At 48.5% G+C, this 12,705-nt stretch overlaps 1 protein-coding gene across 11 annotated transcripts in view; it reads right to left on the bottom strand.

Annotated features, from left to right (window-relative positions):
- The window catches only part of KIF17 (kinesin family member 17), a 94,514-nt gene that overhangs the window by 54,951 nt on the left and 26,858 nt on the right, over positions 1–12,705 (bottom strand). For 9 of the 11 annotated variants that reach the window (XM_074975854.1, XM_074975856.1, XM_074975857.1 and 6 more), the window contains exons 1-2: positions 7,475–8,282; positions 776–922 (exon numbers count right to left, since the gene is read on the bottom strand). In XM_074975854.1, the coding sequence (XP_074831955.1) occupies positions 776–922; positions 7,475–7,705 (378 nt within the window). In that variant the 5' untranslated portion in view covers positions 7,706–8,282. Of the gene's footprint in view, positions 1–414; positions 507–775; positions 923–7,474; positions 8,283–12,705 lie in introns of those variants that run through there. The other 2 variants (XM_074975865.1, XM_074975863.1) reach the window with 2 other exon arrangements.

Raw genomic sequence — 12,705 nt, 5'->3', positions numbered from 1 at the left:
ATTAAGTAATATGCATCAAGATCTTGTAAGATTCAGCTTGAAGCAAAAGTTTCTTGCCCTTATTTAGCACCCTTAAGCAGAAGGCTTTGTAGTACTTGATAAATATTATGTAAATCTCACAACTTCCTAAGAGTTAATCAAAAACTGAGGCTGAGAGAAAAACACTAATTGCTTAAGTCGCACAGTAAGTGTGGCAGAACTGTTAAAATACTCTGAGTCCCAAATCTCAAAAGTCTGTTGAACTACACTTATGCTTACTGCTGAATTATACATATGCAGCCAATCAGAACTGCACTCAGTGTTCAGGTAATCATCATTTGATGTTCTTGGCAAGTTACCAGGATGCTTCTGCTAGCCTACTGACAATTTGGGAGTGGAAATAATAGTCTCGTGGCTAGAGCACTAAAGTAGTACCCTGGAGATCAGTGTTTTATCCCAGCTCAATGACAGACTTCCTGTATAATCTTGGAGAAGTCACGTTCCTGATTGTGCCTCAGTTTCCCCATCTGTAAAAGAAGGGATAATACTGCCTTAACTTGACATAGGGCTGTGTGGATACATTTGTTAATATGGGGCGGGGGTTGTTCAGATACTGTAGAGTTGTATTTTGTAGAAAATGACTATTAATAAATAGCTGATAACATATAGGCCCAGATCCTCAAAGATATTTAGGCACCTAACTCCTATTGAAATCAATGAGAATTAGGCACCAAAATCCCTTTGTGGATCCGGGCCACACTCCCTGCTACAGCAGCCATTTCGCTTCACTACATACCTGTACACTCTCAAATATGTGTTCAAATGCTCTGGGAATTATGCCTTTCTGTGTAGGAGGGTCCACAATGCCCTGCATCGTGAATGACTTCCCACTGCCAGTCTGGCCATAGGCAAAAATGGTGCCATTGTAGCCCTCAGTAACACCCTGTAAAATTCAAGAAAAACATAAAGATAATAGCCATTATGTTCATCCTTCACATGTTTAGAATCAAGCTGCTAAGGGTATGTTTACACTAGAGGAATAGGTCAAATTTAGTAAAATTGACTGTAGAGCGCCCAAAATTACAAAGCCAAAGGTGCCTCTCCTTACTGAGGCATTAGGTCTATGGAGTGCATCCCCAGTAGCATGGCTGCCTTCGACATTAAGAGTGATGCACTGTGGGTAGCCATTGCACAGCTGCTGCCACCTCTTTGGCATCCTTGATTATGCACCCAGTGCCTAATGGGACCCAAACATTGGACCAGATGGTCCTGGATACATATAGTCAGCCTCCCATAACGCCCTCATTTCTTCCCTTCCTCCTTGCCTGAAAGCAATGGCACAAACATTTTGGCACACTTTTCTCCCTGGTTATCTGAGAGGACCCCAGCATAGACTCTGCTCAGCTGCAAACTGCTGTGCCAAGCATTGTGAACACCTCACACATCATGCTGCAATTTCTACAAAGCACAGTCAGGAGCCATGGGGTCAGGCAGAATGTGAGGAGGTGGTGGACAGAGTCACACATGAGCCCATTTGGTGGATCAAACTGGCATATACTGGCAGTAGTGGATCCTGCTGATGCAGTGGAACACTGACTCTGGACCCATGGGACAAACACAAACTGGGGGGACCGCATAGTTATGCGGGTAGGGGATGATGACCAGTGCCTGCAAAAGTTTTGACTGCATAAGGCCACTTTCATAGAACTATGTGAATTACTGTCCCCTACCCTTAAATGCAACACCACCAACATGAGACCTTCTCTGACAGTTGAGAAGTGAGTGTCAATAGCCCTGTGGAAGCTTGTAATACCAGCTGTTATCATTCAATGGGGGTATCAGTTTGGAGTGGATAAATATTCAGTGAGAGCTGCTGTGATCGCCAGTGCAATCGATACCCTTCTGCAAAAAATTATAGCAACTTTGGGAAACATACAGAGATAGAGTTCTGCAGTGGGGAAAGAACAGGTTGATAACTATTTTAAAAAGCTAGACATACACAACTCCATGGGTCTGGATTTAATACATGCAAGGGTACCGAGGGAGTTGGCAAATGTCACTGCAGAGCCTTTGGCCATTATCTTTGAAAACATGCGGAGATCAGAAGAGGTCTGGGACAACTGAAAAAAGGACAATCCAGGGAACTATATACTGGTCAGCATTACCTCAGTCCCCAGAAAAATGATGGAGGGGGTACCTAAGGAATCCATTCTGAAGCACTTGGAAGAGGGGAAAGTGATCAGGAGTAGTCAACATGGATTCACCAAGGGCAAGTCATGCCAAACCAATCGGATTAGCTTCTATGATGAAGTGACTTGCTCTGTGGGTATGAGGAAGTCAATGGATGTGATACACCTTGATTTTAAGAAAGCTTTTGATACAGTCTCCCACAATATTCTTGCCTGCAAGTAAAGGAAATATGGATTGGATAAATGGACTGTAAGGTGGATGGAAAGATGCTAGATGGTCTAGCTTAGGGCTTGGCAAAGTGCAGCTCCAGAGCTGCTTGTGGCTCTTTATGGAGCCACTTGCAGTTCTGGATGCTGATGCTTATGACTCCTCTTGTGGCTTCCTGCCCTGCCCCCGCTGAAATAATGGAACTAAATTTAATTAGTGCAACGGCTAGCAGAGAGGCAGGAGTGGTCTGGCCATTAAACATATGAAATTTAGTTCCATTATTTCAGCATGGAAGGGCAGGGAGCTGCCCACACCGCAGGTTGGGGAAGTGAGCAGGAGAGTTGGTGGGAGGGGCACCTGAGTCTGCCCCTCCTGGAGCCACGCAGCTGCACTGAGGAGGAGAGGGGAAGAACAGTGGAGAGGAGGTGGTGGCTGCGGAGGAGCAGTGGCAGGGTGCACAGCTCGTCATCTGAGGCAGGTTAAACCTGGGGACAGGGTTCCGGTTTGGGGCTGAGAGGGGTTAAGCCACGGGATGGGGGCTAAAGCATGGAGATGACAGAAATTTAACTTTCTAACTGGTACAAATCATTGTGTGAGTGCTGTTCTTAAAATAGGGGTGACAAAAAGTACAGTTTGATGTTAATTTATTAAGGACCATCTCGTATTCACATGCACTGCGGCTCTTGAAGTACCGATTTTTGTAACTGAATTTGAAAAAATGGCTCTTCTCACTACTTTGGTTGTAGACCCCTGGTCTGGCCCAACAGGTAGTGATCAATTATTCCCCTTTATTCAGCACTGGTGAGGCCACATCTGCAGTATTGCTTCCAGTTTAGAGACCCCCCATATAGAAACGATGTGAATGCATTGGAGAAGTTCCAGTGGAGAGCAACCAAAATGATTAGGGGGCTGAAGCACATGACCTATGAGGAGAGGTTGAGGGACAAGGGCTTATTTAGTTTGCAGAATAAGAGTGAGAGGTGATTTGATAGTAGCCTTCAACTTCCTGAATTTTGTATTTCTAAAGAGTATGGAGAGAGACTATTCTCAGTAGTAATGCATGGCAGAACAAGGAGCAACAGTCTCAAGTTACAGTGGGGGAGGTCTAGGTTGGATATTAGGAAAAACTATTTCACCAGGAGGGTGGTGAAGCACCGGAATGCATTACAGTAAACCCTCGATTTTATGGACCCTGATTTAGCAGACTTTGGGAACAGACATCCCCCTGCATTTTTTCCAAAGTCCACTGGGGTCTGTAAAATCCTAAATGAGTAGAGGCAAAAGACAAGCTTCCTAGCTGAGGCCAAAAACCAATAGAATAAAATAAAATGCATTTCACTGCTGTATAAATGGGTCTCTCTCCAACACCAGGGATTGACAGAAAACAGAAGGTCAAAAGAGGAACGGTCCACTGAGTATAGGATAGAAAATTAGGATACTTTGCTCTAGGTCAGAAGATACTCTGAGAACTGGAGAGACATATGGAACTCCAGCTGATTATAAGGTGGCTATAAGGTAAGTTTTCATCCTAGAATAATTATACGAATGTTATTTTTCATCTACTCACTCAAAGTCATGCTTTGCAAAGGTGGCTAAAGGAGGGAGTTAACTTTCTTTCACTCATTCTGGTGTCAGCAGGACATGAAATAGATCAAATTTTATGACTCGCCCATTGGATGATGCATTTGCTCATTTAAAATACAAACTGAACACAAGATTCCCCAGGTACAATGGCAATAGCAAATAAAGCAGAAAGTTTGAAAAAAAAATGAACCACATACCAATTCACCAGAGACTGAAATATGGTTAGGGAGAGATACTGCAAAGAGGCATAAGCATGAAAAGGGACAGAACCCTGAGAAACTGCTCTGCACCCTCGTGTAAAGCCCTTCCAAATGACTGAGGTCATTCCCTCTTTTGGCCAGCTTGAGAGATGCCTTCGAATGAGCAAAGGAGAAATACTATGCTAATGTTCTTCTGTTTACTGGAGTAATTTCCTGGTAATTATTTGAAGTCCTGGTTGTACCCGTCTTCCTCCACTGTTGGGAGAGAGAAACAGTACTAGGATTTCTACCTAGGTATTGCTATTGAACACTACTCATGAGCTCTGCTTTCAATATAAGCCTTTGGCTAATAGGTTTCTGACATATTTGAAAGTGTCATGTCCCCAGTGTCTGGCTGTTGGAAGAGAAAAGCTTTCTCTTTCCCGCCCTGCCCATTTTCCCACTCCAAAGCCTTCTGACTGTTTGGGGTTGGGAGTACTACTACCTCTCCTGACTGCTGCCAAGAGGAGGCAGACATTCTTGCTACTTCACTCCCTCTGTCAACCTCAGGAGCCTCCTCCCCCATGAAGAGCTCCTCCTCTGCTCAGACCTTGTCCCATGCAGTAGCAGCAGAGTGAAATCTCCAAAGCTTTTGGCTGTTTGTTTTCAGAGGGAGCAGGGAGGTAGTACAATGCACTCTGTCATGCTGACATTACATACGCACAACCACTTGTAGCATATTTTTTCCCATAAAACACTGGCACAGAAACTCAAAATGCAACAGGAACTGTGGGATAGGTACCCACAATGCACTGATGACACAGTCATAGAATCATAGGCCACTATAACTAGAAGGGACCTCAAGAGGTCATTGAGTCCAGTTTCCTGCCCTCTTGGCAGGACCAATCACCATCTAGACCATCCCCGATAGGTATCTATCTAACCTGCTCTTAAAAATCTCCAGTGATGGAGATTCCACAACCTCCCTAGCTAATTTATTCCAGTCAAACCTAGGTACGTTAATGGGGACACACTACATGAACTTTCTGAACAAGTATGGACATGCACCCTAAAGTTTACAAAATCGAGTAGTATAAAGTCAACTTTAATAAACGACACTTTGCTAGTGCTGAAATACTCCATGTTTCTGACCAGTTTCACCTTGGCTTAATGTTCACAATAGCAACAGTGAAAACTGAACAGATTCTTGATAGGGTCCACTCAGCTTTTACACAGCAAAGATTTAAGAAGAAACAAGGTACTGGTGCTACCTATCTGCAGACTCACAAGACAGTCTGTTTGGGGAGACATCAGTACCCTGGGTTTCAGGAAGAAAGGAGATGGCAAGGAAGTTAGAGAGGAAGCATAGCTGTTCATAACCATCAGAGGTAAGAAATCATCAGCTTTCTTCAACAAAAGCAAGCTCTCCCACAAGGAGTTCTCTACAGTACTCAGGAAACTCATAATCTTTGTTGGGGATTTAATACTCCAAGAAACATACAGACAACAGGACCATGTGCTGCCTTCCCAAAGCCAAGACACAACATATAACTCTTGAGACTAAATAAGCTTCTCATATCTCTAAAATGACAGATTATTTCTGGGAAGTTGGAAGTGTGCCGAAGAAGAATATCTAAGCAATCTTCCTTGATATCCTTCCTATCCCACAAGCAAAAGAAGGCAGAGGATTCTAGAAATTAATTGCTAACCAAGTGACAAGGGATGGAAGGTTTTGATTTTGTGGAATATTGTTTCACATGTTGTATAGTTAGCCCTTCTACTGAGGTGAAGGCCATCAAATCTCCTGGGACAGGTTGACTAGAACAGTCATAAAGATGTTAAACTAAATTAAAAGATAGAAGGTATGAGTACTCATTTAGCACAGAATCAAGATGCTACGTACCAAGGTACGTACTTTTCATGAATATGAAAAAATGAATAAAATAAATTCTTTAGTTGCCTATACACTAATCCTAGGTAACAAACAAGAGGAATTCGAAATGCTTGGTCATGAACATAACATTTCAGGCTAGTTGGTGTTATTGAAATTTGGTGGGATGACTCCCACAACTGGAATGTTAAATCAAGTTACACCCAATTTAGGAAGGACTGAGCAGGCAAGAGAGGTAGCGGAGGGGCACTCTATCGAAAAAATGGTGCCACCTGTTTCCAAGACACTGATAACTCAGAAAAAATTATTTGAAAATTTATGGATCAATGTCACAGGATAGAATATTAATTGGTGTCTGTTACAGACCACCGAATCAAACTAGAGAACAAGATGACTGGATTCTTATGCACCTATCTATAATATGTGGGAGGAACAGTTGCATACTCGTGAGGAACCTCAAGCTCAGTAACCTGTGCTGGAGGTCTCATGCTACCAGCAGAGGTGTATTGTGGATTCTTGGGCGCTGGATCAGAACAAGAGGAGGACTAAATATAAATGTATAAATCTAGGAAGAAAGAACAAAGGACATACTTACAGAATTAAAGATCTATTGGGCGGATATTGTGGTGGATAATCAGATGAACTTGAGGTCTCAGTGCACTGCTGAAACCAAAAGGCTAATGTGATCCTTGAAGGCATTAAACAGGGGAATCTCATGTATGATCAAAGATTACCTCTTTATTTAGTTCTGATGTAACTGCTGCTGGAATAGCTTGTCCAGTTCTAATCTCCACAATTCAAGGAGGATGTTGAAAAATTGGTGAGGGTTCAGAGAAGAACCACAAGAATGACAAAAGGAATACAATAACTGCCTTACAGTTCGGGTCGTACCAAGTCCACTGTAAATTTTGTAATTTCAGCTATTTAAATCTCAGATACCACGATGTAATTGTCAGGATCCTGACCCAAAAAGAAGTCCACGTGTGGTGGTGGGGCGGGAACACAAGAACATTGTAGGATGGGTTACGGTATGGCTACTCTTATTTTGTCATTGCTCCCGGTGGAAGCATTGCATTCAGACCTAGGCAACTGGAGAGTGGCTGCTGCCCTTAGCTCTGTGCTGCTGTCTGCAGCGCTGGGCCCTTAGTGAGAAGCTGCCAACATTTTTAAATTGTAAAATCAAAGATTTTTCTGAAAAACCTGCAATAAGAACTATTTTGGAAAAGTTTCATAGGAATTAAGGAGACAGTGCTGTATGAGGTTACATTCAGCAGGTTTTCTTTGTAACAATAAAGATTAAACATTTGTAGTTTTGTTTAATGAAAGCTCACACTCTACAGTGTTGATGAAAAGGCCTTGTCTGTCATGGCCAATCTCCCAAGCCCCCAGCCCAATCTTCCAAGCCTGGGCCTCTGGCTCATGGCTCACTTTTGACCTCACTCACCTCCACCAGAGGATAGGCAATTTCATTGTAGATCTGTTCAGTGCTGTGGGCCTCGTAATATGCCCCGTCGAAGGTAAACTGTTTGGGGGGCTCGTCAGTGGCCCCAGGGTTGCGGATGAAGCACTGGCCCCGGGTGCTGTCCATGCTCACCACGGCCTTGCAGCCCAGCGCCTTCTCTCGCTCATTCATGGGCCGGCAGCGCACGACGACCTTCACCGCCTCCGAGGCCATGTCCGAGCCAGGAGCCTGCCACCTGCAGCAGAGCTTTCCGTGGCACTGCGGGGACTAGAGCAACCTGGCTTGTGGGGCAGACGCCCGGCGCGGGGTGCCAGGGACTGCGGGGGGGGGGGCAGTGTCTGAATGGCGGGGGGCAGCTTGGCAGCAATGACATGGGGAGAAAGACTCGCTCACACCAGCAGGGTGGCAGAGGAGTAGCGCTGCCGCGGTGGGAGCAGGGGAAGCTCCTGCGGCGCTGGTAGGCAGGGGTCGGGGTGGGAGCTGCGTGTGGCAATGGCAGTGGGGGAGAGGACAGTGTGAGGCAATGGCACTAAGAGGCGAGCCTGGCAGGCGGAGGGGCGGACGATGTGAGGCAGTTGCAGTAGGGGGCGAGCCTGGCCTGCCTCGAGGGTCCCGCCCGCTAGGGGGCGCGGGACAACCCGCTTGGCGGCCCTTCCCGTCCTAGGGCTGCCCAGAGGAGGTCAGGGTTGGGCCGGGCCAGCGTCAAGCTTCACGCCCCGCCTCCGCTGCGGCGTTCGACGTTACCAAGGCGCCCAGGGAGCGCCGCGCAAAGCCGCTGCGAACTCTGCCGAAAGGCTCCTCCCTCCCACCGGGGACTGTCACCCAATTCACATCCCGTTCTGTACCGAAATAGCGCTGCGGGTGGCTGAGAGGAGCCAGCCACCTGGGTTCTCTGGTTCAGGGAATGCCGCAGCCTCTGACTGGGCAACAGGGCAGAGTAGGGTCCCTCTTGCACAGGGCCAGTGCAAGGGACAGGTGCTAACGGAGAGCAGGTGCAGCACCCCCTCAGGCTGGTGCCTTGAGCCTGGCCTGTCTAGGCTGCAGGGGGGCTGCATGGGACCTAGGAGGCCACAGCTGTGACTGAAGCACTGCAGGGACAGCACAGGCTACTTCCTTCCTGTCCTGTTGGGAGCACTCATCACTGGTGGAGGGAAGGTTACTCAACCATGACACCATTTTGACTGAGCCTGTGGCTCCTATCACATTATTCCTAGGGATTACGTCCAACACAAGTGCTGGAGGTATCCCACCATGTCCCAATGTGGCTGCTCTGGCCTTCACTTTCAGCTCCACTGCTCTCCAGGTGGGCAGGAAATGGCCCCACAAAGTCTGAATTTCATTTCCTGTTTGGCCAGCACAGCAAACAACACACCTCAGCAGTACATCTGGCCATGAACTCCCCCAGTCACAAACAAGCTCCAGCATGCAGGAGATCCAGACTATCTTTGCAGTGTGTGGGGATGAAACTGTGCTGACTGACGCAGCGAAAAAAACACAGACATCTATGCCAAGACCTCCCAGAGCTGGTGGAAAAAACTAAAGCATCTGGGTTGCCCAGCAGTGCCAGGTGAAAATAAAGGAGCTCAAGCAGGCATATAGGAAGACAAAGGAAACAAACAGACATGGTGGATGAGGAAGATGACAATGTTCAGCAGGCAAATGGAGCAGTTGATCTCACCTACAGCCAGGAGCTTTATTTAACTTTGAATTTCATCCCTTCCTCCCAGGAATTTTGCAGCCAGATCCTGATGGTGGGGAAGGCACCTCTGGCGAGTGCTGTGCCAGTGTAAGAATTTTCTCTTCGGTGTAGGGAAAACCCACTCTGGTAGAGTTAAATCAGGTCTTGTCTACACTAGTAGAAAATGGCAATGAAGTAAACCCCTGATTTAATGGACTAATGGGGGAAAAGGGTGTCTGTTATAGCAGAAAGTCTATTTAATTGGAGTGTTTACAGGCTGGACCCATGGCTGGGGTGCCAACAAGGCTGGTGCTGCTGGATCCAGGGCTCAGGCCCTGCCACAGCTGGAGCCTCCGTTGCAGCCTGGGTGAGCTGCTGCCAGAGCTGCCACATGCTCCTCCCACCAGGCGGCTCCCATGGTGGTGGTTCTGGCCACAGCACTGGCTTGAGCTATGGCAACTCCTCCAGCCACAGCAGCTGGAAGCAACAGCCTGTCCAGCCGCAGTAGAGGTGGCTCCTGTGGCTCTGGTAAGTCACCTAAGATACTTTTGGTGGGGGGAGATTTAGGATTTTATGGGCCTTGATTCAGCAGATTTTGGGAACAATGCAGTGGGGTGGGGCTGGCGGAGGTCCGTTGTTCCCAACTTCCACTAAATCGGGGTTCGTAAAATCGAGGGTTTACTGTACTACTGAATTATTCACTCTAACAACTTGAAGAAGCCTAGTGGCAGGGATGTTTGCATGCCATGAGAGACTCTGTTCATTATTAATAGTGAAGCAGACAGACTTGCTAATTCTTGAAATTACATAAAGTTTCTAAGGAAACTGTGGAAGGTCTAATATTCCCTCCATCCCCTACACACTTGCAGGTCTCATCCTTCCCCCTGTACGTGTGAGGGTATAATCCACCATTCTGCCTTTTGACTAAAAAGGGTTTGGCCACACTGTAAATGAGTTAGAATTACAGGACCTGAGTGAAGAATGTCATTATTCTGAAGGGCTCTGGGCTTGAAACTTACTTATTGCTGCACAGCTGGGCTTCAGTTTGGCTAAAAGAAGGTAAAGCCCTTTGTGCCTACTCCTGCCCTACATGCTCCGGCAGCCCCTACTGGGGCCTCGAAGAGCTGCTGGGAGGGGAGGTCATGCCTGCCACCACTATCAGTTTTCCCTGTAAGCTGAGCAATTGGGCAGTTGCCCAGGAGGGATTCAGCTGCTGCCCAGTTGATTAGCAGAGCACACACAGCCAGCAGCGTGTGTGCCTATTGGTGGTGCACATAGGCACATGCCTTGGTGCGTACAACAACATTTATTCTGCACATGATGGAAAAAATTAGAGGGCACGCTGCTCGGGGGAAGGGAGCTGTCAGCCCTTCCCCCCACCTTCACCTACAGCATTTATAAGAGTGTTAAATATAAGAGTCTTTTTAATGTATCGGTGGAGGGGGGTCACACACTGAGGTTTTCCCTGGGAAAAGCGTCACCAAGATAAAATGTTGAGAACTCTTGGAATAAAGGAACCCAGCCCAGAGTGGAAACGGGACCACCAGGACACTCAGAGAAGGCTGAAAGGTCCAGACATCAGGTCTGCAGTGCCATTGGCTGATGCCAGTTCAGGACGGGGGAGTTCAGGAGGGGAAAGATGGTCCAGCTCCCACCTCTCCTGTGCTCAGAAAAGCAGAAATGAGGCGGGGTGGGTGTCATGACTGGCTGTGCTGCATGCTCGCATCTGCAGGAGCTGAGGAGAGAGGCCAGGGGGCAGCAGTCAGCAAGAGGTGAAAGGCAGCCAACCCTTTCAGCCAGGCTGGGATGCCAGTGCTATTATGGTACAAAAGAGGCAGCAGGATAAGGCTGTGTGTTGCATAAACACATGCCCATGGGTGCACGCGCGCGCCCCACTACCCACACACACGGTCAGTCTAGTGAGAGATACCAGCCCCAGGGCCTGGAGCACCCACTCCATAAAGCAGACACAAGTAGTGTTAGTGCAAACACTCTGCTTGGCCTTGGCTGGCAGAATAGAGGGGAATTCAGTCCCCATGGCCCATTCCACGCTGGGCCTCTCTGCTGAGCTCCCAGCTAAAGGGCCCAGTAGCCCTCATCCGACTGGCGTCTTTGTCCTAGTAGCCCCTAGAATCATAGAATCCTAGGGCTGGAAGGGACCTCAGGAGGTCATTGAGTCCAGTCCCCTGCCCAAAGCAGGATCAACCCCAACTAAATCATCCCAGCCAGGGCTTTGTCAAGCTGGGATTTAAAAACCTCTAGGGATGGAGATTCTACCACCTCCCTAGGCAACGCATTCCAGTGCTTCACCACCCTCCTGGGGAAACAGTTTTTCCTCATATCCAACCTGCACCTCCCGCTCTGTAACTTGAGGCCATTGCTCCTCGTTCTGCCATCAGTCACTAGTGAGAACAGCCTCTCTCCATCCCCTTTAGAGCCCCCTTCAGGCAGCTGAAGGCTACTATCAAATCACCCCTCACTCTTCTCTTCTGCAAACTAAAAAACCCCAGTCCCTCAGTCTCATCTCATAGGTCATGTGCTCCAGTCCCCTTATCGTTTTCACTGCCCTCTGCTGGACTGGCTCCAATGCATCCACATCCTTGCTATACTGGGGGACCCAGAACCAGACTGGCTCCAATGTCCTGGGGTCGCTGGGGGTGATCTTGGGGGATTGTCCTCAGTGCTGCCCGGACACTGGACCCCGAAGGAGCCCCCTTGGCCCCACCCCCTGCGACAACGTCCCACCCACTGCCGTGGCTCTCCCAGCCCCTCCCCTGGGGGATGCTGCTGTGCTGCCTCATACCACCTCTCCCCACTGCCCTTCTGCCCCGCAGCGCCGCCGTTCCGTGAGCGCCCAGCAGAGGACACTGTGGCGCAGAGCTGCGCTGCCCGGCCCTGAACGCTGCAGCCTCTGGTTCTCCTTGGAGCGCTCCCGGTGGATGTCAGCCCGTCCCGCTGCAGGAGATCGGAACGTTGTGCAGTCGTGCCCACTCCTCCGGACCCCTGCGTGCCGCGCATGCGCACCCGTCAGCCAACGATGTCACCAGAGTGAGGGGTGGGTGGACAGCACAGCTTTCCTCAATCCCTTTTCTACCCTCTTCGGGTGTAGACAGTCACAGAGTAACTCTCCCTGAATCTCACCACAACAGTCAACCTCCACCTTCACCTCATACCTCCAGTGGGTGTTCAGTTTTATAACAGTTTTACCTCAGGGAAACAAAGCAGCAGCGGCTTTTCTCTTTTTTCTTTTACCAATGCCACGAGAGCTTTGGCCGCAGCTCCCCCCAGCCCCGCGCAAGGACTCCAAGGGGTGGGGGGTGGGGGCTCTGGCCCTGCAGGAAGTCTGGGATGACCTTGGCCCCACACTGTGCAGAGCTCCAGTCCTGGCCCTGTGACAAAGGCCCCGTGGCCTGTAGTTCATGCGGTAGAGCACAGGGCTTTGGAGTAAACTGTGCCCTTGTAGCCAAGAAGGCTAACAGCATACTAGGGTGCATTAGGAGGAGCATTTTGAACAGATCTGGAGAAGTGGTTCCTC

Source organism: Carettochelys insculpta, chromosome 23 (genome assembly GCF_033958435.1).
Source record: "Carettochelys insculpta isolate YL-2023 chromosome 23, ASM3395843v1, whole genome shotgun sequence".
Taxonomy (NCBI): Eukaryota; Metazoa; Chordata; order Testudines; family Carettochelyidae; genus Carettochelys; species Carettochelys insculpta.
Note: the sequence above shows the minus strand (reverse complement) of the source record. Positions and strands in the feature narration are given on the sequence as shown.